The sequence below is a fragment of the Varanus komodoensis genome, unplaced genomic scaffold (genome assembly GCF_004798865.1).
Source record: "Varanus komodoensis strain SLA01 unplaced genomic scaffold, ASM479886v1 scaffold175, whole genome shotgun sequence".
NCBI classification, from domain to species: domain Eukaryota; kingdom Metazoa; phylum Chordata; class Lepidosauria; order Squamata; family Varanidae; genus Varanus; species Varanus komodoensis.
In genome coordinates, this window is record NW_025335517.1 from 13,167 (window position 1) to 40,038 (window position 26,872).

General features: G+C 37.0%; 1 protein-coding gene across 1 annotated transcript in view; it reads right to left on the reverse strand.

Moving 5' to 3' along the window:
* Positions 1-339: 339 nt before the first annotated feature.
* The window catches only part of LOC123021707 (WD repeat-containing protein 17-like), a 48,563-nt gene continuing 22,030 nt past the window's right edge, over positions 340-26,872 (reverse strand). Inside the window, exons 11-30 of the mRNA XM_044426727.1 lie at positions 26,197-26,283; positions 23,106-23,270; positions 21,548-21,750; positions 21,290-21,439; positions 20,268-20,398; positions 18,685-18,810; positions 17,511-17,666; positions 16,859-16,923; positions 14,136-14,268; positions 13,015-13,106; positions 11,634-11,733; positions 10,175-10,314; positions 8,215-8,235; positions 6,079-6,190; positions 4,917-5,058; positions 4,721-4,823; positions 4,050-4,151; positions 1,817-1,915; positions 1,455-1,638; positions 340-459 (exon numbers count right to left, since the gene is read on the reverse strand). Coding sequence (XP_044282662.1) covers positions 340-459; positions 1,455-1,638; positions 1,817-1,915; positions 4,050-4,151; positions 4,721-4,823; positions 4,917-5,058; positions 6,079-6,190; positions 8,215-8,235; positions 10,175-10,314; positions 11,634-11,733; positions 13,015-13,106; positions 14,136-14,268; positions 16,859-16,923; positions 17,511-17,666; positions 18,685-18,810; positions 20,268-20,398; positions 21,290-21,439; positions 21,548-21,750; positions 23,106-23,270; positions 26,197-26,283 — 2,431 coding nt within the window. The remainder of the gene's footprint in view (positions 460-1,454; positions 1,639-1,816; positions 1,916-4,049; positions 4,152-4,720; positions 4,824-4,916; positions 5,059-6,078; positions 6,191-8,214; positions 8,236-10,174; positions 10,315-11,633; positions 11,734-13,014; positions 13,107-14,135; positions 14,269-16,858; positions 16,924-17,510; positions 17,667-18,684; positions 18,811-20,267; positions 20,399-21,289; positions 21,440-21,547; positions 21,751-23,105; positions 23,271-26,196; positions 26,284-26,872) is intronic.

Here is a 26,872-nt window from a genome sequence, read left to right on the forward strand (position 1 = left end):
GCAACTGTTCAAAGACGCATAAATTACTTATGCAGAAACATGTTTCAAGATAGGAGCTTCACAGTTTGTGCTTTCCTTGGGCTGAGTAACATGCTTCAAGAGTTTTCACAGAAGAACATCTTAGTCCTTTTTTAAAAGCCCCCAGCTGCCAATGATATATGCAACTCTCTTTGGATTATCAAATTTAATATAAAAATTAAATCTACAATTTGCAATGTCTGTAAAACAATCCTTAAAGGAGGAACTGACCCCTTAGCTATTAGCTCATAAAGATAAAGTAACAGTAACCATTATATTAGTGGTTCAATTTAGTAAATCTGAGAAGAGTCTTTTCTTTCATTAGAATGGGTTTAGCCGAATTCCTGTTCCCAGTGGAGAGAAGGGATTCACTTTGGCCCACATCAACGCATCATTGAGTGAAATTGCTGACTTTCCATCTTCAAGGAAAAACACTGGACCCTAGTATGAACGCACAAAATAAAACATGCATTTAATATAGAAGTACTCTGAGAAGAGAATTACTGTAGCAAAGTAAATGGGATGGATTGTAAACAAAGTGTTCTTCTGTTGAAATAAGTTCTTCTTTTGCCAACTCCCCTACCCACTTACAGCTCACTGCACCATATCCAACATTATTTGCAAGGGTCCCCCAACTACCAGTAGATTTTCAGGGGCTGCACTGGAAGGGATGTCACTGGTTTGTCACCCTTTTAAATCTTTCACTTAAGAAATATGCACAAATGTTTTCAGTTGTGCTTGCACAAGCTTGCAGATAAGATGTGTCTGAAATATAACACTATATACATTCCATTAGCTTACCTCTGCAGGGAGATGACAAGTTGGCTATAAATCTAAGCACACTGGAGTCTAAATAATTTTTCTAAGATGATCCACATAGTTAATATTTTACCATTAACTATTACAGTTAACATTATCTTCTCATTCTTTAAAATGAAGCTTGCAGTTAGTCTAATTATGAAAGAAAATATACTTTCAAGACTGAAGAACCAAAACTGAGTGAAGATTCATAATAAATCTGAATGTGCAGACAAGTTAAGCAGACAAAGAAATACAGAATGACTGTAAGCTTATTTAATCTATCCCATGAATTTAATGGATATGAACAGATCCTATTACATTGGATTGCATTCAACAGTTATGTGAGTGGAAGCCTACTTGCACAGTTAAGTGTTTTTCACGCTCTCTTCCACTCTGCAACACCCTATTCCCCTGAAAAACTTCTGGCTCTAGAGGACATGAGGATGTTCTGCAGTGGACAACCTCTCCTCAGAGCCTCTGATGCCCAGGAGGAAGTTTTCAAGGGACACAGAAGTCTGCAGTGCATAGGACAGGATGGGGAAATTCCATTGAGTGAGCAGTTTCTGCTGCTGGATAAAATCCAAAAATATTTTCAGAATTCTTAGGGAGTGCAGTTGCATTCCATCAACCAATACCTGTATTCTTAATCCTGTCAAGCAAGAGATATGAACATCTGAGTGACTAGGAAGATTAGATCCAGTAACATAAACTGGTCCTATTGTTACTTTCAGAGGTTCTTCTTTTATTCGAGATAGCAGCGATGCATACATTTCTTGTTGCAATTCTGATGGAGGTGTATGCGGTAATTCATCACTACATCTGTGAGAAAAATACATCATATTATTTGCAATAAGATTCTAGTTTTACAATATGCAAATTTTAAAAGATTTTTAAACATCTAAAAGTTTCAAAGAATTCCTGGAATATTTTTCCTCCAGAAATGAATGTATACCCATTCAAAGCATCTAAACTTCTATTATGGTCATTGTACACCTACTTGTTTAGTGACTGAGTACAAGCTCTCCAAGCATCTAGTTCCTCAGAAAGTTGTTCAATTTTTAGGGGTACACACACCTCCCGTCTTTTTAAAAGCTGGCTGGAAAAGAATGCAGAAGTTTGCAAACATGACATAAATTCTAGCTATATATGAATGTCTGATAGGTAATAACTCCATGATTAACTATTCTATAAATAAATTTTAGACCTGAGCACAAATATTATGTTTTTTTTTTCTTCCCATCCTGAAGGCTTTGTGGAGGCAACAAGAAAATCTCTATGTATAGCTATATTACACAGGAAATAGTAACAACCTCACTGCCTCTTCTGCCCCTCCCCATCTCCAAAGAGCACTTTGAAGATGCAAAGCAAATACTAGCAAATAAAAACCTTTTCACCACTTCAATAAACATATCTGTCACAATCACCAGGCCTTTGTTTGAATGAAGAACCATCTTTCTGTGCTGTACTGGTCTGTGATCTTGCTTCAGGTTCTCTGTAAGTCCTGGGAATTAAAGGTCTCAGAGACTTAAAGGAATACTTACTGCTGCTGATGGATTGCTTAAATTATAAACAGCAGGACCACAATGGCAATTAACTTCACATATATTTAATATAATCCTTCAATTTCTCAGTTCTTGAATTTGGGATTCTTGGGTGGCTAATGCTGACCAGCTGCACAATCAAAACCTTTAAGACATGGTAGCTTATTTAAATCATGGCATACCCCACTGATAGTTGTTATGGTTACTGGGGCATTGTTTCCTCCTCAAACAAGCCGTACTGCCTAGTCCAGACAGCACAAGTCAAGCTGTGATTATAGAGATCATGCCCCTGCAAGTGCCACAATTTATATAAGACACTGTGTCTTAAATAAATACACAAACCAAGGTGGCCTGCCTGATCATGTGAAACAGGTCAGTAACGGAAGGGTCAAAGTACCTTTTGTGCAGCTGGAAGGTCTGATTTTTATTGACACTTTCTGCATGGGAAGGAAAGGATCCTATCTCCACCCTAATTTTAACAATGCCCCAGAGGGGCTACATAACTCAGGGAAAGGCCACCACAGGCACCAGTAGGGGCTTTTTAAAAGTCCTGTTGCCTTGAGTGAATGTGAGTGTGTGTGTGGAGGGGTGGAGATCAGTAACACTGCAGAAAAGATTAAACATTAACTCTCTGGATGGAGCAGGGAGTCCAATGAATACCATATACCTCCAATGTACATAAAGGCATGGCTGATACCCACTCCTTTAATACAATGTGTAGTTTCACTCCAAGACAACAACAACAACAAAAACCCCAAAATCAATGAACATCAATGAATTATTGAAAGACAGCAGTGCAGCAGGGCTCAGCCAGGTATGAGAAGGAAGGCTGAAACTTGCAATCTGAAAGGCCTGAACAAATAAAACAGGTTTTCACTTGGGATGTCATTTTGGGAAGCCCCCTCCTTAAGACTTAGGCCACCCCAGACAGGCATGCTAAGGTCCTTTCATTCCCTAACTTTCCCCACCTTTCAAGTCTACCTGCACAAGTGTGACTCTATCCTAAAGTAATAATTTCCAAAGAGGCAGCCATATTAGTCTGTCACAGCAAAATGTTTTACAGCATTTCAAAGATTGACAAATCATGGGATAAGCTTTTGTGCCACAGAGTCCACTTCATCAGATATGATATTCTGCCTATGCCCCACATTCTAATAATCATTGTTAAATGTAAATCCACAGATTTGCTAAGATTTTTTTCCTAAGAAACTAATCTTTTCTTCTTGCTAGTTTCAATTTATGTTTTTTTTTACTGTTATTGGTTTGAAAAATAAATGCACATCTCTTCTTTAAATTTTGCTTTCTGTTGTGTTTATATTGTTTATGGTTTATAGTTGTATGTCTTAGTTCATATTTAAATTGTTTTAATATAACCTGTGCAGATGTTGTGCTATTGAACGACAGACAAATGTTGGCAAATAAATTAATTAAGGCAAGGTAGCAATGAACAATGATAGTATAAGCCATATTTCTGCAGTTAATCTAATGTATATTCATGTAAGTATAACAATTATATAGAGATTTATACACTGTTCAAGTGCCAGTGGACACCATAAATTGTGGAAATAATTTTTGTAGGCATCTGATTCTATAAGTTGACAACTTTTGGGGAAGGAGAAGCAATGTATAAAACCCAGCATAATTCCAACAGATTTTGGATGCAACTATATCAGTAATAAAGACTGTTACCTTGTATATTCATAAAGTGCTGGCACTATGCTAGTGTATTGTCTTCTAATAGCCAGTAAAGCACCAATGTAGCCACACAATATTAACAGCTCATTTCTAAATCTGAAAATAATAAACACATGTTTCCACTATTTTGCTCAATCATTATGGATAGATATTACTGGTATACAGAATCTGTTTGCTGCATTTATATGCTGTTTTTCAGCTTAGTTTGCAACGCAAGTTAAATATAACAGTTAAAACCTTTTAAAATTAAGAAAGCAGTAACACACACACACATTAAACTGGGAGAAACAGCAACACTAACTTTGTAAAATCAAAATAAATTTACCAATATTCAAAAATGATCATTAGAATCATAGGTAAAAAAAAGAAAGGTTATGACTTGTATCAGTCAGCTAGTTAAAGATGCTGATTCAAGCCCAGCTCATCAGTCAGAATGTGTTTTCTTCAAAACCGTGGTAAACAGGTATTCTGTTAAGAGATGACCTCAACATGCTCCAAACTAACAGCAAGTGTATTTTCACTTCCACAAAACTGCTTACTATTAATATTTACATTATGTACATCAAAAAATCTACCAGCTTTCAAAGGCAAATGCAAATGAATAATGTATATGCTTTGTAGCAGCTAAGATTCAATATCATAACTTTGAGGCAAAACATACTTACTCACTACATTTATGAAGCAGCAACTTTTCTGTACGAATATAGCTTAGAAGATCAAGAAATGGACAGACTGAATCCAGGCTCCATTCTGAGCTACTGATTTGTTCTGCGAAACATAAAAAAATACAGAAATGTTGAAGAAAAGAGGAAGAAAGCACAGGATAATTTTTAGATTATTTAGACAAAGTTAGAACCCTACCTTTGACATACTGAATGCCTATAGGAAGTGCATTTTCTGGTTCTGTAGTTAACAGAAAATACTTTATTGACCCAAATATATTTCCTTCAGTCTGAGCTGCCTCTGCCAACTTCATGCATTCTTCTACATCTGGTAGGCCACACTGAAAAACAAAATATGTACAAACATTTACCAATTTGGATAGAAAAATGCAAACTGGTATTTTGCAGAGTGGAGTGGATTCGACTGAAGTGGAAGCAATGATAACACATGAAGACGTTCCCCACAGTTCAGAGGTGTAGTTTCTTTTCCCACCCAATGACAGGAATTTATCTATACTGCTAGTGGAAAGGAATATTACAGAAAGCATGTGCTTCCCATATCTTCAGACTCCCATTTCTCCATTATCCAGTTTCTTGTGCAAGAAGAATGGATGGAAGGCATATGTAAGGAGAACTGTATGGGCTATGTGGCACAGATGTCAACTTCTCATTACTGGTAATGCCACCTTGTAACACCTATACAAGTATCCCTTTATTTGTGCTGGAGGTGGGCATAGGAAAAGGGTTCTCTTGTGCCCTGTGGATGCAGCTACCGAACATCAACTGAGTTCACTGCATGCACAACTGAGTATATATTATTCCTTAGAACAGGAAGAGTAATCTCTTTAGCATGAGCATAAATCTGTTCTTCATGCTGATTTAAGTACCTTAAAACTACAATAAGGCCACGATTCAATAGCTCAGTTCTGCATACAAGCTTCATCTGTACAGATGCTTTCCATTCTTTATTCTAATAAAAATTATTAGAAGTCCAATAAGAAATGCCCGTTTGACCTGAACTTCCACTGTGTGGTGGCATGGAAATGAAATAAATAACAACAACAATATATAGACTCTGGCAGAATCAAAGTCTGAGGTGAAATTGTTAAAATATATTGCTAATATAAAAATAGGAATATTCTGAAATATAATACCCACATAAAAACATTCCAGGCATATATAGCAAATATTGACAGCAGGGAGACTAAATAAACAGTCAAACAAATAATGTAGAAATAAATCTGAATGCTCTATAATGGAAGAATCTTATAATAAATATATCTAGGTATTAACAAATTAACATGAAACCTCTTATGCTACTCACATAAATGGTTAATAGACAGTGGGCCTCTCAAGTGTACCTTTTCATGTAGGTCATTTATTTCTGCTGTGCATCCAGGATAGAAAGCACAAAGCTTTACTAACTGCAGTTCATTATTGGGAATCATCATGAGAAGATCTGCTGCTAAATCCCTGTGAAACAACATAAACAGGTCATGGTCACTCAGCAATATGTGAAGGTAGATAAGCAGTGCCAGAATTGAGGCGGATTGTTTTCCTTTTGCTCCTCTCTGACTGAAATTATAGGTGAGGGGAAGCCACTCTTACAGCTCTGGTCATAATGCAGAAACTGAAACAGAAATGAGATGCAATGAACCTCAGACTCATGTGTTCTCTCTCCTTTTCACAAGGTAACTTTCATCATAGCATGCAATTGTGATTTGCTCTGAAGGGAAAGCCAATGCTTTCATTCTCCTCACAGGCACAAAGAGGAAGCATGCATGCCCAAGGCTCTCTCCCAGTTATCTGAACCAAGATTTGAGAGAATGTCCGAAGTGGGCCACTGTCATATTGCCCATTTCAGTTCCTTAGGATGGAAGCAAACAGCCAGGTATGAGCAGTCCCATCCATGTGGACATGCTTTACTGAAATCATAAAATGGGAGATTTTATAAATGAGAAAACCTAGCTCAGGCAGATTTAGCATTCAAGATCAAAGTATGCCTGCTAATTTAACTTTAAAACTAAAGCTATTAAACACATATTTTCAATGTGTGGTACCATGCAGACATTGTTTTGTAACTTCTAGGAAAATAAGTCTTTACAGGTTTGAAACCATTTATCTTGTGACTCCAGAAATGAAACTGTTCAGTCCACTGTAGATAGAGTATATTATACCACCAATGGCATTAACCTATGAAGTTGTTACCGCTGTGAAACTTGCAAGTCAATGCCATGGGCTCTCTGTGAAAATCCTTCATCATTTAGGATCAGAGAAGATCTGTACAGAATGTGTATGCAGAACTATCCCAAGCCAGTGCAATCAATGGCAAAGCCTACAGATTTATGTCAGAACCATGCAAGCATATAGAACCCTATAATGATGTCTATCGACACTTAACTTTCTCTATGGTTAATATTTGAAGGACTGTGTGTTTACACAGAAAGCCATTTTTTATCTGTGCTCCTAAGGACAGTTAATAAACATGCTCATTGTTTCATGATCACATGTGTACACCAGTAAATAACTAACTGAATAAATAAAAAGATAGTGTGATGTTAATGGACAGCTTTCAAACAAATCCAATCACTCACTCCCTCACATACACTTAAAATAAACTGAGATTCTTTAATTGATTTGCTGGTAATATATACTTTGAAGACACTGGGCCCCCAAAGGCTCTTTTGACTGAGCAAAAATTGTGCTACTCTCCAGTACTACTTTAACATTGCTGCTTTGTCAGCATACTGTTAGGTTTTCAAAAACAACAGTTCTTGAATTCTATGACTACTTATATATGAGTACAGCACTTTTCAATATCAGGCTGTCACAGTACAAGCTGTATCCCTCATGGAAGCATTCGATAATCTCACAATGGGAGATGGCTGTTTTTGAATAGGTCCTTGCAATTAGAACTCAAGCTCATCAGTAATCCATGGAATTCCATTAATAACCTACTCAGTCTGCCTATTTTATTTATCAACAAAGATAATGTAGACTGTTGAGTTCTCTTTTTAATATAACCACACAATATTCCCTATTTCCCCCAAAATAAGACCTAACTGGAAAATAAGCCCTAACATGATTTTTCAGGATGCTTGTAATATAAGCCCTACCCCAAAAATAAGCCCCAGTTAAGATCATCAGCCAGACAGATGCATTTGTATGTCTGTTGCAACACAATACGGGGATTGGAAAGTTATGACAATGTTCCAGAAGAAGATAACATATTTGAATAAATGGAGATTTTTGTACGTAAATAAATGGAGATTTTTGTACATAAATAAATGGAGATTTTTGTTCATGAATAAATGAATAAATGTAGACTGCTGTACATGAAAAATAAGACATCACCTGAAAATAAGCCCTAGTTCATCTTTTGGAGCAAAAATTAATATAAGACCTGGCCTTATTTTTGGGAAAACATGGTTATTTTGCAGAGGACTAATTAGATGCTCCCCTCCCCACTCCAACCTCTCTCTAGAAAAAGAAAGTACCTGTATCCAAGGGATGGAAAGCTAAAAAAAAAAATCAAATTTTAACAGACAAAAATTACATTCAAATATTTACATACACAGAGCAAATTGTGAGAGAAATGGGAAGAATGGTGCTCAAGTTCTAACTAGACTAGGGAAGTGTAATCACTATAATGGTAACAGCTACTGCAGTCATACTGACTTGTTCCTCTTATCCTTCAACTATTCAACCAAATCCTACAGTTCCCTTAAAAAACTACCTTGCATACTGACACTGACATGGTTAACAGAACACAACAACCCATCATGGGTAACTAGCCATGATGGGTGGTCATGCTGTCCAAACTCAGACAGCTTCCTGTATTATGGTTTGAACAAGCCACCCTAAAAACCCATTGTTTTTTTGTAAGGACTGTCCAGCCCATGGACAGTGTATCATCTGAACTTGGCAAAGGAATTTTATTAATTGGCAAGAGTGGCAAACCTCCTGCTGCTCTTCTGGGTTGCCTGTGCCACTACCAGCACCAACCCACCCATTAATGCCCAAAAGGCACTTTGGAGCAACTGTCACTGGTTCAGCACCCTATCTCTTTGAGGGTGGGGGCAGGGGCTGTGCACTTGAGCTTGCGAGTGCACAGGGGCATGTTTATAGCTTTTTGATATGTCTTGGCTTGTCCAGTCAATTTTCTTGTATGTTTCAGTTGTTGAAGGGAGTGCAGAACAGTAGGCACCATAAAAGGAAACTGATGAGACTGCACATAGCCTAATTTGTACAAGGCTACCAAGGACCAATTGCCTAGTTGTCAGCCGAACAGTTGGTAAAGGGGAAAAAGCAGCAAAAGGAAGTGAGCCAAAAGGGGTGCGTGTGTCTAGGAAGGAAAACAGATTTCCCACTTAGCAATGCAATCCTCTAGCTTTTAACTCAGAGTTTTCAGTGCCCTCCACTTTTTCAACCATTTTCCAAATGTCCAGCTATTTCAAAAGAGGGAGATATTAACACCTACAACTTCTTGCAGCTCTTTTTCATCCCTGTTCTTACTGTACTTCATTGCTCTCTTTGACAACTGAAACAGACAGAAATTAACCAGGCAAGGCTTCTTTTAACAGCCATGAATGCATTTCTGGGCACATGTGAAAGACCAGAAAATAACTTGAAAATATTGCAGTTGAAAACAATTGCAGTTTCATGGGCCTGAAAAATAAGGACTTCAACTGTGCTGTTTTTAGGCTTCAGAGAAAAAACCCCCACATGTCCATGAATGAAAAAGAGTAGCAATTGAAGCAGGGAAGGGGAGCAAAGAGCAGTTCTGCTGAAAAGAAACTAAGATACTGACTAGAGGACTGAGAGGAAGAACAAACTATGTGGAGACCAATTGTCTGTCAGAAGCAATGATCATACATGACAACTAACTAAAAGCTGTTGAACTTATGGTTAGTTTTGGCTGAGCGGCAGCAAGCAAACATGGTGCCTCCTGTGTACATGTTACTTCTGCTTTCCTAAACGGTCCAAGAACCCTCTTGTTCCTGGCTTATCATGATGTTCAAACCTGGCAACTCTGGAGTAAGAGTTAAACAACCCACCCAAAATTTACCCAATAATAAACCATAGATAAAACTGAGATTTTTTTAAAGTTTAATAACTCAATCTACCAAGCTGTGACATAATGAAAACACACCAGGAATAAAGTAATTCTGGGTCAAAGGAGAAGCAGGCAAGCAGACAAGAACCAGCTTGCTCACTTCCACAACCACACAACTAATTCATGGTTCATTAACCATGGGTTCTTTGAATGTGCAAACTGGGTCAGAATTTCTTTACCACAAGAACATTAGTTCACAATATGCTCAACACACCATTGTAGCTTAGCTTCAATTTCTCATTATTTCTTTTGATAAAAAATAAACACTAATTTTGAATACTTGGGATTTTTATAATAGACCATGGTTTGTTAGGTACAAAATATTTGGAGTGAGTTCTTACCATGCTGTTACAGTCATACATTTTCTTGCTAGTAACTCTAGCGCATAATGTGTTGCTTGTGCTGCACATTCTCCTAAGACAGTACCGATGCTGACTGCCAGCTCCAGTTCATTTCCACGAATCAGGTTTGCCATGGCAAGCTTGCTCAGTAAGAAAATCATATAATTGTTACAAGCATCTCAAGGATTCTTTTTCAAGAATTTATTTTCAATAATACAGGAGTGGATTATGGGAATCCAGACACTACTGTCTTCCATTTATAATCCTACTGTATTATGTAGTAAGGAAAAAATATGGAGGTAGGAAAACACAGGTGGGTTACAAATGAAAATAATGTTGTCTATACCCCTTGCAAAATTTCATGATTGAAGCAGAGTGATTGCACAATAAAATAATCTATGCTAACTGATTAACCTCCTCAGGTGTGGTTTCTTGTGTCATCCAACACTGGCAAGGTTAGCTTGTTGGGATGGTTAACCTATGGCCTGTTGTAGAGTAGTTTGTTAACTATCCCAACAGGTCATTCTTGCTAGTTTCAGAAAACATAAAAAGCTGTGTGGCAGGGAATTGGCAGTTGTTAGCACTATAAACCACCATGGCTAGTAAGCCAAAGTGGGCTGTAGCCATCATGCAAACCAGATCAAATGTTTCTTAACTGTAAGAATCTAACTGGGCATTTTATCTCTTTTGAAGGAAGTTTAAGGAATAAGGTGGTTGTAAAGACTCCAGTGGACACTGTTTCTTCCTCGAATGGTCAGACATGCATTTGTGATATCTTGAGCTCAGTTTGAACTTTTAAAGAACTGGTCTATGACAATGTAATAAAAAAAAAAAGATTTTTCTGTGGCAGTGGAATTAGGCTTTGCATTCCATTGTTCCCATGACTTCAATGGTTGCTGCTTGCAGTGGCAGGAAAAATCAGCAGCTGCTTCATAACCAGGAAAGAGGAAGAAAGAATGCAACTGACAGCAATGCATTGTCTGGAATACATAGTTCCTGTTACACATTAATGCTTTTTGTCCTCTTCCCTACCTATAGTTTGCTAAAGCTCTTCTAGGGAAACAGGGTAAAATCTGTATAATAAAGAAGTCCGTGGAGACAGAGAAATTAAGTTCACAGAACTGTGATGCATAGCAGAATCTAAATTATATTGCACACAATATATGCTGATTTCCAGTAGTATAAATAAATCTAGTAGTGATATAATCTAACAAATGAAATGCATTTAAAATTTCTTCAATTATTTTCTGCCAGGTTTTTAAAGCTAACAATGCAGCTCTTACGTGTTCTTTATTTTACACCTATTTGTGGCAAATCTTGGCTATCTCACTGATGTAAAAACAAGTTTATTTTTATATAACATTGCCTTTTATTTAATAAATGTATACAAATGTTGTGCTTAATAAGAGTAATTGATACCTGTTAGTATTTCTGTAGAGAGTGGGTAGAAAAAAATTACCTCAATATTTTCAACAGCTAGATGGCAACAAGCAGCCATTACTGAGCAGCCATCCTGGAAATACCATTCAGCCAGTTCTTCAGTGACTTTATGTAGAAGTCTATGCCCAAAAAAAAAAAAAAAAAAATCATTTGGATTACACTGAAGCTAGATTGCAGAGAATAGCCTAAGACATAACAGACCTATTCCCTTTAAGACTCCCAAAAAGCACCAAGAACTGGCTATTCCATCTCACCATGACCATCCCGGCATGATTTTCCTAAGCTTTTTGCCACATCCACAGGATGAATCTTTCTCTTGACACAAGAGTCTACACTGATACGGTTAAAATGTCAACTGAATTCTCACCTCTCTTTCCTGGGAAATGGGGCATTAAGTTAGCCATCAACTACCTATGTAAAGATTATACCAACACCATTGGCTAAATGCTCACTGAAGGATTTCCTCAAATTTTCAATTTTCCAATCCAAAGACCACATAAAATAATAGCACCATTGGAAAAAGCCAAAATCAGATTTTGCTGGTTTCTTTTAAGAGAGAAGAGGTGCATTCCTCTCCATAAAGTCCCTCAGGGATGCTATCTGGTTGAAGGAGAGAGATTTGGCTATGGGCAGTACAGAATGAAATTAATAATAATAGTAGTAGTAATAATTATAAAGGGAGAGAAGAGGAAGGGAGTGGTATACCCATGAAAAACCCAATCATCTGTCAGGCTGATCATGGCTACTTTGCAAAACAACAATAGATTTGTAGCATAATGGCAGGGTGAGCTGCTGTGCCATGGAAAGTCAGCCAGGATCTTAGAAAATGGTAGGTGTATGGTAAGTATATGCAAATTGGAAAACAACATGGTACTGGAGCATCATTTTAAAAGCTTCAAAAAATCTGATAGTAAGGATTTTGGATCTGCAAAAAGCTAGTAATGATTCTCAATGACTTTCCTGAAAAAAGATGAGGGAAGAAGATTTGTTAAATATCTGATAATTGCCATGCCTCAAAGAAGTAGAAATTTGATGTTTTGTCAATACTTCTTGAGTGACACTACTTAATAAAAGATTTGGCAGCTGTATCACTCCTTTTTTTCACATCAACAAACTTAGTAGCCCAAAACCAATACATATTGATAAAGAAATTATAGATCCAGATAAATAAGCCAAGCTCCAAAAGGGGCTTCATATTTGATACCCCACCCATGTATTCCCCAAAGTTACAAGATTGGAAAGTTTAGAATTAGACATTGTTTAGGGGAATCTATCTACTATGAAGAAATGAAAAACAGTAGTTTTCCAATTTCAGCAAATAGTATCTAATCTCAAATATCAGTACGCTATTTTTTCAACCTGTCAGGTCATCCAATTAAAAAAAATTCTGTATGACTCACTCATTATAATCTTCCATGCTATTTCCTTCAACATTAGCTGAACCATTAGAGGCTGGACACTGGAATGTTTGTATATTTCCTTCACATGCTGCCTAGAAGCAGTAAAATAATGTCAACCAAAGCAATGCACAAAATTCTTCTCGATATTACTGGAAGGTTGAGGAGGAAACAATGGGCTAATAAAGGAAATTAAGACAAAAATATAAAGCAGGCATAGCGCATAGCACAGAAGAAGAAAAGTGCCCCCCTGCTATATGTTACAACATTTTAGAACACTAGAATTCACACATTCTGCATATGGGGAGGGCCTAACTTATTTGAACTGCTTTATTGTCCACAAGAAAATACTATTTTTAGGAAAAGCAAACAAAACCAAAACAAGCTCCAGCCTAAAAGCAGAAAATGAAAACGAACTTTCTTTGGAACCTCATGCAGGTTCTCTAGTAAAAGCTACATTTATGGATCTGACACACTTAAAACCTTGCCAGAGCTTTATGCTAGCAGCTGTATTCCTCTTACCCTTGCATAAAATATCTACAAGTAGTACTAGTTCACAGGGATAACTTCCAAGAGCAATGTGGGATCCATCATTAAAATTAGAATTAAAATTCTGGAACACAGGATTGCTGGCAGCATAAACACCAAATTTATTATTTGTTTGACCAGCACGTAAGTTATATTTGCTACACTGATTTATACCCCACTTTGAGTGCCATTTCATTGGTACAAGGAAACAAAGGTATAAAACAAATAAAATAGGTCAAGATGACAATATATGTAGAAACAGGTAAATCTAGAATGGGTGTATTTCTTATCAATAATTTCATTTCTGATACTAACAAAACATTTTTGATCAGTTCGACTACATATGTTGATTTAGACACAATGTGTATGAATATGTGGCAACATTTTACAATGTCATTCTTCAACAGAAGGGCTTGAATTTGTTTTTGTTTTTATTTCAGGAAAAAGTAGGAAACTATAGAAACAGAACACTGATCATAGTTTGAAACTATATACTTTAAACTTAATACTGTAGGTTAACAATGTACAGCTAAAGGCTTTTCACATCTTGAAATATGTAGCATTTACTGACGTACAATAAGCACCTATAGTGGTACCTGAGCAACTAGCAGAGCTTCTTTAAGCTGACCTCTTGAAGTAAAAAATGTGACAAGCTTCTTCACATCACCAGTAGCTATGCAATATGGAATAACATCATCATTTTCTTCCTGAATTAACTGGTCAGCTCTCCTAAACAAAATCAAACATCTCAGCTATTTAGTTTCATTGCAGTTATTTACTGTAAGATCCAGTCACAGAGCATCAGTGGGGCTTCAAAATTTATAAAGCTCACTGCCACTTATCTGCCTTTTCAGGCAGATAGTATATTTTAATTAAAATTTGTTAAAAGAATCTATCACAAGCATTTATAAGAATTGTCTCAAATGACCTATTACACACACGCACACACAATGATGCTTGGAGAATCTGGTTATCAGATACATTTTTCCTTTAAAGTTGGAAAATATGGACACCATGAAACTTTTATTTTATTATATCCCTCCTTTTTTCCTGGAAGGAACTGAAGGCAGCTCACATACTCTTCTTCCTCTTAATTTCATTTTCATAACAACCCTGTGAGGTAGGCTATGCTGACTGTGAAAACCCCTAAGTCACCCAGTGAATTTCATAGCTAAATGAAATGAGAACTAGAAACAGGATCTGAATCCCAGTCAAGCATCTTGTTCCCTCTGTGGCCAACCAGATGCCTATGCAAAAGTCCACAAGTAGGGAGTAAATGCAGTTGTACCTTCTCACTGTTGATCCCCAGCCACTGGTATTCAGAGGCATGGTGCTGTTGATCCTGGAAGCAGCATACAGTGTAACCACTAGTATCTTTATCCTCATAAATATGTCAAATCCCCCTTTAAAGGCATCTAAATTGATGACAGTTCCTATACTGTTGCTGGCACCCATTTGAGTAAGGTAGAGAAAAGATTTGTTGAGCAAAGACTGGGTTGGCAAGGTCTATGTTTATAATTCCTGGACATGATTTAAAAGGGTTACAATTTTTGCTTAATAAGCAACTCCCTTTTTCAAATTCAAAAGAAGTCCTGATGGATGTGTTATGATTGTGGCTGGGCCATTACTACTACTAGTACATTTGGGCCAGCCACAGACTCTTAAGATTAAGCTACCTTACAAGTGAAGATAAAGTGGAGAGAAGAAGGGTTATGTAAGCCACCTTAGATTCCTCAGAAGAGGAAAAAAGGCAGAGTATAAATGTAGTGTAATATAATAATTAAATAGTAATAATGATATACGGATAAAGCAATTGCTATGATTGGGCCCAACAATGACTTTCTGGTTATGTTATATGATTGTTTTGGTTGCTACTGCTTATGATTATCTGATCAGTGGCAGGAATTTTTATGAGATTTTAGATCCAGTGATGGATAGGCGAATGCCTGGACCCAAGAGGCAAATTGTGATGAGGCTCATTCTTCAGGCCTATATGAATGAAGATGATTTGACTGATGCTTGGAGAATTTTGTATCCTTTCAAGTGAGACTACACTATTATTTCAAAAGTACATCGGAACTGCTTTCTAGTATATTATTTTATAGTTCCTATAGCTTCATAATGTCAAATAAAAGTTTATAAGATTGATATGCTGATACAATCAGATTATGCCCGTATTTACCTAGAGTTGCATTTTTTGGATTTTCAAGGTCCCTCTGCCTTACTGTTTCTTTTCTTAATGATAAAGTGTCAAAAAAAATCAGATTTCCACTGAATATTTTGAAGATAATGAGGACAGTGTTGATTCTTGCACCACTGTGTGGGAGGCCAATAAAGCTTTTTTACCTGGGGTCAATTATTGTCTACAACTTTTGCTTAAAGAATTTTTTGTTTTAAAAAAAACCAAGAGTTAAGAAATTGAAGAATCTTATACCCAGCTTGATATTTCCTTTACTGCACAAATATATCAGAAAGAACAGAAAAGTTTAATGTGAGTTAAATAACATCCTTCTCATAAGTAAGAATTTATTTAACTGGTTTATGTCAAACATACTGTATTGGTATATAAAAATTTTAAATACATACCTACAGAAATATTGACAAAATTGTGAACATACCTGTAAGATTTTGGCACATACTCTTAAGCAGAAGAAATACTGTAATGTTATTTCAGTAGATATAAATTCACAATTTTGAAAGTTTTTTTTCTAATGTTTATAGTATGGTAGTGAAACATCAGACGAGGATATAAATAGGGTTTTATTTCTTATGCTATTCTTCCATGCACAGATTCCTCACAAAGGCATTTTTATGTTGCCTTAGCATATCAAAGAAATCATAAAAATGCTTGGAAGTATCTCCAACTGAATGGTATTTGCTAGTTTCTTCATTCTGAAACTTTTATGACTTTATAATTTTGAATAGAATTCCCTTCTTTTATTTAATTTATGATGATTCCAAAACCTGGTGAGGATCACACTTGTTGTGCTATTAGCCCATTTTGTTAATGAATGTAGATATTAAAATATGAATTAAATTTTTTGCTGACAGATTGGTGGGATTTATCAAACAGACAGGGAATCAATAATCTTAGACTACATGTTGATTTAATAGTTTAAACTTGGATAGAGCAGTACAGATTGTTATTGATTCTTTCAGTGCTGAAAGGATCCTTATCAAATTAATTGGAAATCCATATTTACTACACTGAGTAATTTTAGCTTCCCTGATAAATTCTGCAAAAGGGTTAAAACTTTATATTCACCCCCTAGAGCTGCAGTTATGATGAACTGCCTTTTTTCCAACTTTTTAATCTTACCTTTGCATTAACTTCTTCCAGTATTTCATAGATACCCCTGGTGCAACTGAAAGTGCTTTGTCCCACTAGAAGAGAATATGTTGTGCATAATATTATTTATATTTAAATTCAAGAAACATGAGCCATTCAATCATTTTTGAAAACAGCCCCCTATTCTGAAGATTTTTTCATTTATAAACTAACCATTTAGTTAGCCTTTCCACTCCTATTTGAAAGTGAAGAATATGAAAAATGAAGTAGTCAGTAAAGAAGCCAGTTTGCCAATGGTCATTCTTCAAAAATGAATTGCAGAGTAATTCTGTGTTTACTGTATATGCATAAAATAAATTGGTTTTGAACAAACTCTTTTCCAGATAGTCTAAGGGCAGAACCTCATGTAATTCAGCAAACGTGTTTTCCTAAATACTTTTGGGTTAACAGTAATGCAGGCATGGGAAGGAAAGACATTTGCAAAGAGAACGGAATGTTTGTGAGGGTATTTAATCCCTTTTAAGCACCCAACAAGTCTTGTTTACACCCTTTCCCAAGACTTCCCAGTTCAGATTCATGGATATGCTTTGGAATGTGTAGTTCTGTTTTAAAATAAGGGGAAAGCATACAGAATTAGGGAACCCTACTTTAATAATATATCATGCAATGATCTAGTATTTACCTCTCCAAGTTCCACCATAAGTTCACAGTATCTCTGAATCTGCCCGAGTCTTAGATGTATCTCTGCTGCTTCCTTTAGCCTTTCTTCCTTGCTAGGTGTGCCAATGCCACCTCCAAATTTAGACATCTTTACAGTTGTGAGTTCCTGGGCTTTAGACTGAAAGAAGAAAAAAATGCAATAAGCTGTTTCGCTACAACATGTGGTAAACTTTGATAACTTTGGGGCCTAGCTGCATGGCCCCAATTGCTAGAGAACTGCTGCTGCATTTGAAGTTCTATTCCCCCCTCTACCCGCCAAATAATATAACTATGGTCCATCTGTAAGGCAGAAAAACTAGTACCATGCACTACACTATTCAACCAACTTATTTCTGACTTGCAGAAAATGTTCCCATGCCTTCCTTTCATGTTATTTGCCTGGACTTTTCGTGCAAAACCCTGAAGCCCTTATGCAAGCCCTGTTGAAATTAACACATGTAAATTTTCCTAATTTCATTCAGTGGAATGTACATATGGGAAGAGTATCCAAAAGAAACACCTTTACCAACAAAGAAAAAAGACCAAAACTTGATCCATTGTTAATTGTAGCAAAATAGAATTTTGATATTTTGGTAGCATATTATGTAGTAACAAAAAGTACATCTTGGAATGTCTAGTATTGTAAGATATTTTATAATACTTGCTGTGTATTAGTCTCACCAACATGGTAGTTTTTACATTTTAAAAATTGGCAGGTTGAAAATCCCTTCCCAACATTTCCATTGGAAAACAAATTTGCTTTACTATTTCTATACTGCCTAATGAACAGCCTAATTAAGAAGAGAGTTGCTATATTCCAAAATTACAGTTCCCATTTATATATCTGGTATGGGTTCGTATAACCATTTACAACTGTTGTAATTGTTCGTGTAAAGAGAAATACAAACTATACCTAAATAGACTAAACATGTATGCCAGTCACTGGCCTAAAATCAACTGGCTCAAGGAAACAAGAGTGCAGCAAGAGGTATAAATAAGTGCATCAGCCAACTAATAGACAACTCACTCAAGTAGGAAAAGGCAAGATTTCTTGCTAAAGTACATACTATTTTCATAATGGGCATTTTGCCATATGAAGTAATAGTATCTTTGTTGTAACTGAGAAAGAAGATGGTCCATTTGCATACTTAGCTTACCATTCTAAATCTAACCAGATGTTTCATGTGCATAATCCCTTTGCAATAATTCTGTGGAAGCAAGCTATCATCTTGGCCTTTTATTACAGCTACAAGATCCCATAAGTTTTTACTGCCTCCTGGGGGCTGGAATAACAACAACAACATGAAGTACAAGATTAGTTAAGCTATACAAGAATTAAGTCTGTAACAAAATGGTACAATCTGCATGTTGTCAGTCAATGGGAAAGCAAGAATAGGTCAGTTTACAAGTAAATAAGCCAACACTGAATTTAGATTAAAAAGAACACCAACTTGGTTCTTGCATGCCCCCTATTTATGTATGTATAGCTGCGCATTATTATTTATCTATTCTTCATCATCAATGTTACAGATTAAAACCTAAATCCAATGTCCACCCATATGGCAGGACTTCTCCTTCCCCATGTGCCTTCTAGAGGGCCCCTAACTCTCAGCAGTGGATTTGAAGGGTGAGCAGGCAGTTTCAAGAAAGAAAAGGAACTGTTCCATTGATGTTTCCATTCCAGTGGCACATGGTTAGGGTTGGATAGGAAGGGAAAGAACATGGAGGCAGAGATAGAGGAAGAGCAGGTGTTTATTACTTATTTATTATTGCCTAGACCTGGTTAGCAGTAAAATCTGAAGACTAGGGCATAGTGTTTCACAAGAAAATGAGGAGGAAGCTGAGGTAAACAGGGGTCATGCTATTTTTATGGCTTGCTCCATTGTATAAACCCAGCAGCATGGTTTCCATACTGCTGCCATAAAGTTTCACAGAAAGAGGTCACAGCTTTGGAATGTTGCTGGCAGAAGAGAAACACACCATGCCACCTCCAACAGTGATCTTGAGGGCAGCTGTGTTTGGCACTGCTTGTTGCTGCAGTTCACACATACATCACTTGGAAGCTGCTCTGCTGTTGCTTTTCTTGCAGAAACATTGCTCATCATTCTGTAAAGTTGTCTTTACACAAAATGAGCACATGGGCTATATGCGGGGTATTGCGAACAGGGCAATTGCCCTGAAAAGTCTGCATCCCCTGTTTTGCTTCCTGCCCTCTCCTCTATTTCCATCTTTTCCCTGACAATCCTCAGGAGTCAACAAAGTCCATTGCCACCTACCCTCAAGCTCACCACTGCCAGGCGTGAGGCACAGGAGATCCACTTCACAGTTTCCCACTGGTTCTGAGAGAACTACCTGCAGAAGCTCCCTTGGGTAGAGCCTCCATCCCAGCATGTATGCCAACCTAGTTCCTGGCAGAAGCCACATTAGCCATCCTGAGATCTTGTATAATAGGACAGCATACAAAAGCAATCAATCAATCAATCAATGTGCCCCTCAAGGTTTCCTGCCTGTCCCACAGATGGAAAAGGATGGATGGGGCCATGGTGCAGATTTTTTCTCCACCCCTGCATTGCTATGAGAAGCACTCAGAGCCCCTAACACATTGCTATAAACTAGCTATATGTATGAATTTATAGGTGTATGTTGCCATAAATCAGAGAGGACTTGACAGATGACTTGACAGAACATAACAATGTACCTGTATCATTTTTACTATCAATTTTTACTATTTAATACTCACTGATAAACATTCTGAAAGCCATCTCAGTTTTCTCCCTCTAGAATTTCCAGTCACTTTGTCCACTTCTTGTTTTATATCTCTTGATACTTTGCCACATAGCAGAGGAGGAGCACCTACTTCGATAACACGATCTATTAAAAACAAATATTTACACCTTTTAAAATAAGAAGGTTAATTGGATATATATATGGTTAACTGTCAGAGTCCCACATGTGAAGGAACCTGCATACTGCAAGTTTCTCTAGCTGTTAGGCTCTGTTAATCTTTTGGTCTGCAGCTAGGGATTCCATAGTAATTCTGCAGGTTTGGTTTTAACCACCAATATTGCTCCACTGCTATGGACAATTATACTGAACATTGCATATGCCTGATTTTATCAGATTTACTTTCTATTGTGGGAAAAACCTTACTGGCAGCTACAATCCCTTGCACAAGCTAAGTGGAAAGTGGAAAAATGAAAGTCTGAATGCAAAACTGGATGTTTGCCAGTACTGTATTGCCCTCAGCAGGATAAACATTTCCATACAAAATTAGTCACATGGAACTGCCCATCACTGGAACTCTGAATGAAGCTCAATGAGCATAAAAATAACAAGGAAACAAATAATTTTAGAGCCTGTAACTGGCATTTACAGGATGGTCTATGCTAATCAACCTATAGACCTAAAGTAAATATGCTTGATATCAAGACAACACAATAAAATGATGTGAAAACTGTTGGGTATCCAGCCATATAATATTTGCATTTGCCTATGCAATATTGACAACATGCATGAATCAACTGACTGCTGAAAGTCTTTTTTCAGGACTCTAGGGAAATCATGTGATTTCCTCCCTCTCAAGTCTGGACAGGTTGATGAAGTCCATCCCACATGCTCTCTCACACAGAGAAGCAAAGATATCCAAAACATTCCATAAACTTTTAATGGATATTAAAGACCATGGTGAAACAAAGTGGAAATTTTTGAAACACAGGGATAATTTCTACATCCATAGTATCAGCTCATATGAGTATCACCCACCAGTGTTTCCAATAATCTCATCCCATGATCTGTCTGCCAAGATATTTATCTGAAGAGGATTTATTAGAGGTGTTAAAGACCAAAGTCTCACAGTGGAATCTCGAGAACAAGAGGCCATAGTGAAGGGACGACTAGGATGACATGTTAATCCTAATGGAAAGATATTTTAATGAATTAGTTTTAAAATACTGAATGGAAATATTTAAGAAAATTAAGTTTACTGAAAATGTGTTGAATCAAGTTCCTTAAATACATTACCATAGACATCTGCACCATGATCATACACTGTGTCCAGACAGATTCCATCTCTTGTGTCCCATACTTTGATTGTATAATCCCAGCTACCTGATATCAGTAAATAGGGTATTTCAGTATTCCACAGCAATCCTCGCACTGGCGCTGTATGCCCACTAAGAACGTTTATACACGCATCTTGTGTATAATCCCAAATTCGAACAGTCCTGTAACACGAGTTGATAAAATGTCACTTTAAATAAAGATGCTCACACCACAGCATTCAATTGCATGCACGTTCTCCTACTGTAAAATTAACAGTCCCTAACCAAGTGAAAAACTTTGGTGAATTGCTTCAGCAATTTATTTATTTATTTATTTAGAAAATTTCTAGGCTGCCCCATTCGCCGAAGCCTCGGGGCAGCTTACAAATAAATAAATTAAAATACATAAATAACAATATAAACTACACATAACTGTATAAAATAAGTCACCCTGGCCAAAAACTTTAAAATAAAAATAACATTAACAATTAAAAAGATGCTTGAATAAAAAGGTCTTTGCCTGGCACCAAAAAACAAATAACAACGGCGCCAGGAGGACCTCTCTGGGGAGCGCATTCCATAGATTGGGTGCCACCACAAAGAAAGCCCTCCTCCGAGTACATATCCTCCTAATTTCCTTTATGGAGGGTTCTTGTGAATTCCAATCACAAGAACTTTCAGGTCTACAAAAGTTCCTGACATTTCAAAGGTGACCTGTTTGTTGCAATGCTCACTTCACTAATGCATATGGCACAGAACACCATGTGTATGCTTGCTGCCACTCACACATAAATCTGTTATCACCTACAACTACATGTGAAGCTCTACACATTATAGTCTTCCCCTTTTCATCTTCCTTCATCAATTTCAAAATAAAGGCTTTTGTTATCCACTTAATTTGGTCAGAACCTAGCATTTCTGCAGTTCAAGCCAATATATGTTTACTCAGAAATAATGTCCACTAAAAGTGCACAGAACTGCAGCTGCAGTCTCAGTGAAAGAAGACAGGGATAGCACAGCCTTTATCTTCTTCAGCTGTCTTCAGAGAAATGGAATTTGGTTCACTATCAGGTAACTGAATCACTGTCAAGGCAAGCCAAAGTTAATAACCTATTGGGCCATTTGGATATTGCTCAGAGCTGGACTTAGAGAATTTTTAATAAATCCTTGTGGGTGTGAACGTGCTTCTTTCCAATATCATTCCAAATAGTAAGCATCAATGGATAATCCCAAAGTCTAACCAAGACTAGAACACTGGACTCATCGAGCTACATAGGCCCTCTCAGAGTAGGACTATACACTGGTACAGTGTCAACTACAGCAGCTCAGTTCCAATCTAAACCATCCTTCCACATAAGTCATCCTGTAGTTTTGATATCAGATGAATATAATATATAAAGACAAATAGCATACACACTGAGTACAGTCTACCCTCATGTACTGAATCAAAGACAAGTCTCCCATTGACTTTAATAGTATGGATGTACGGCATTTTTTATACTACAGTTACACCATAATTCCAGCCCAGACATGCTCACCCATCATCAGAACCACTGCATAAGATTCCTTCTCTCAGAGGAGACCATCTTACATGAAACACTTTTGCAGTATGCCCACTGAATACTTTCAGTGGCTGATCAGAGCTAGTTGCTAGGTAGTAGACACGAACATTTTTATCTTCACAGCCAGTGGCTATCATATCTCTGCAAAAAGAATATAGTTATTAATTCTAGAGCTTTAATTATTACCTTTAACATACAATGCTAGCTGGCAATAGCTCCACTAATATCACTTAAGTTTCCCAGATAGTGAGAAAGAAATGAAATATTGTGCAGAATATTTTGCCCCCCTAATCCAGTTATCCAAATCAATTAAACTGTACGCTGGGTAGGGTGTACTGGAAGTTGTATGCTTTTTCTGTCTAACCTAGCAAAGGATTGTGCCCTCAAGAAGTCATCGAATAAATCCAAGCACCTCTTTCCTTTATACTAGCCATCAACCCCAGGCAACATGGCCAATGGAAATATGCTGAGAGTTTTAGTCTACAGTGTCTGGAACCAGGTTGGAATAGTGAAAGAAGGAGAAAGAAGAGGGGAGGGCACAATGCCATTCTACTCACATCTTGCATTGTTACACCAACTGTCATCATTCAGATGTTAATAGGTTATCGTTCTTCAGAGTTCTAAGTTTATTTTACTGCTCATCAATGATCTATGAAGTACCAACATTGTTTTCTAAAATGGGGTTCCAGCATACTCAACATTTTACAGGACCTTTGTTACAAAGAATCTTCCTATTCCTCCTTTCCAATATCCTTCCTGTAAATAAATACTTGGCCCACAAAGGTCTCCTGAGAGCCAAACACATTGCATGCAAGGTATTTTTAGCAGTAGTAAACTGTTTTGCTCTATGTATTTGGAAGTAAATCTTTACTTGGAAATAAGTTATTCTACCTTTTAGAAACAGTGAGTCAGAAGGGGACCTCCCTGGCCATCCAGTCTGACCCCTGGCTCCAGCTGGCTCTGCTCACAACATGCAGAGCCAGCTTTTAATGCACTGCAATTATTTGCAATTGAAATACTACTTTTAATAAGAGTTTTATTAAAATACATATAACATGAAGCAAATGTTTTACATGTTCTTAAGGTTCACGTGCAAACTGAAAACAAGCACTTAATGAGTTTTGCTCAAACTGACTTAGGGTCCAATTGTATGCATGTTCAGACAGAAAAAAGTCCTAAAGCTCTCAGAATTCCTGAGCCAGTCAGTCCCATTGAGAGTTTTACGACTTTTCTTCTGTCTAAACATATTAGAGTTTGGCCTTTGTTTTCCATAATTCCACTGCAGGTAATTCAGAAGTAAGATTTGGGGGAAAAAACAGAAAAAGCAAACTGAATGTTTTTTTTAATTCAAAAAGAACTGAATGTTGTTGCTATACTGTATTTTATAAAATAATAAAAGGAAAAAGACAAACTTTGTTAATAAGAAAAACCCAGTAACTATCCACACAGCTGTCAAAGTAAAGCAAAAATATAAATGGTAGAGGAAAAGAAAGAATGGAGAAGAATGAAGTAGAGAGAGTCAGAAGAGATGAAACATGCCTTAGCGCTCCAAAAGATACCAAAGCTCATGATACACTGCTTACCATAGGAAACCTGTAAGCAGTTTACAAAACACATCACAATACAAAAGCATCAGTTAAAATGTTTCAAATATTTAAAACCAAAGTGAAAAGCATGATGATTAATAAGCAACTACCTGGGCAGCACAATCATTCAGAGACTTGGGTAAAGAGTTTGCTCTTTAATAGCTATCTAAAATATGGGACAGTTTGCACCTCCTGAAACCCTCTGGAGAGGAGGGTATTTCATAAAGTGCTATAACCACAGAGAAGGCTTGCTTCTGGGTTACATAACTGGAGGTCACAGTACAGCCAGGAAGGCCTCCTCCAGTTATCTTACTGATCAAAAAAATCTGTATCAGGGAATGCAGCCTGATTCAAAGTTACTCAGGGCTTCATATGCTAACAGCGACATTTTGAACTTGGCTCAGTAGCTAACAGGTAGTCAGTGGTAGCCATATGGTAACCATATTGTCACAAAGTGTTGCAAGGCCATTTTTTAAAAATTAGAAACAATATCCTTTTACACTGCAGTCCAGCATATCCAGCGTCTGAGGAAAATTCTTTGTTCCAACAGCACAGCCCTATCCCTCCTGATTATACAGGGTTAACAAGCACTCATAACACTGGACAGGTATTACAAGATCAGATTTTATTTTAATATGAAGCAAAAAGAGGAGGTTGGAGTAAGACTCATGTCAGATCTTTGAAGCTTTGGAACAGTATCAAAGCATGATGTGAGGTCAGGGCCAACAATTATCCAACAAAATTAGTCCAAAGAAAAGTGTTGCTTCTTACTAAGTTCTGAAAAAATATTGTCAGCTGAATTAGTTCCAACCTCATATCTAGCCTCACTTATTTTATTCACTTGTCTGCTTTCCTTTGGTGATTATGAACTATAGTTACAAATCCCAAATACCACTTACAGTGTATGGCATCCATTTATTTTCCTCCTATAATGATGCCTGAGGAATATCATTGACGATCCCATCAGAGTAAAAAGGGTTGGCATGTCAGAAGCTCCAGCTGCTTCAGGGTTGGATGTAGATGGTAAGCATATGTTTCAACTGAATGTACTACCATGCAGTCAAGTGTAGAGATTAAATTTGGTTTGCAGTTCACTAAATGAGTCAAAACTGTCATCCTGATTAATTAACTAATAGAGATTGTATTCCACAGTTCAGCCAGGTTTTTCTGTACATCTCCCCCAAATGCCTTCAGTTTAGTTACTAGTTTACTGGTGGGCTCACTGATGGAACTTAAGGTATTTGGTGTTCCTACATAAGTAGAAAACAATACTGATAAGCCATTCAGGTGTCATCTCAAGGCAGGTTCAAACCAGAAAAATAATTGTTTCATATTACATCATGACTTTACTAAGCCAGATCAAACCAACAATTAGATTGCATTAGCTATACTAATTTTAGAACAAGGCTATTTTAACTTTTATTTTTCTTTGGAACTTTGAGATAAAATAGACAAAGAAAACTTAAAGAATAGTTACTCACTTGTTGTTTTGACTCCAATCACAGCCAAAAACTGCAGCTGGATGCCTGTACTTGTGCAGAACTTTGCCATCAATGGTCCGAATAATACTTAGAGAATTGCAGTAGAAAACATAACTCAGAAATTGACAAAGTTTTATGTGAGAAGCATTTAAGTTATGTTATTTAGGGAGCACTCCTATACAAACCATGAGAAAATTAAGTCTTAGAACTCCTAGCATTCTCCAGCTAGCTAGATGAGGAATTCTAGAAGTTCTAATGCTCACTTTTCACATGGTTTGCATGGGATCGAACCTCTAGTTATTATAGATCTTAGTACTAAAGTCTGAAACAGGGACCACACTATCAGCCACAGAATAAAATGGATGAGCCCAAGGGTGCAATAAAGAATTTTCAAATGTGGTCAGCTTTTATCCAACAAATAGTATAGAAATATTAGAATACATGCAATTTTATTTATATCCTATGAAATGATGCAGGGCTGCATCAAATTAAACTGATGATCCCCTGTCACCATATACAGGTTATCCTGATTCACAGCAGCTGCCCCCAGCAGAATTATCTGATATCCTTTAAATGCGGGATGCCAAAGATTAAGCTGGTTGCTTTCTACATAAAAAGCAGGAGTGGGGAACTTGTGGCCCTCCAAATGTTCAGGCTTACAGCACCTATCATCCCT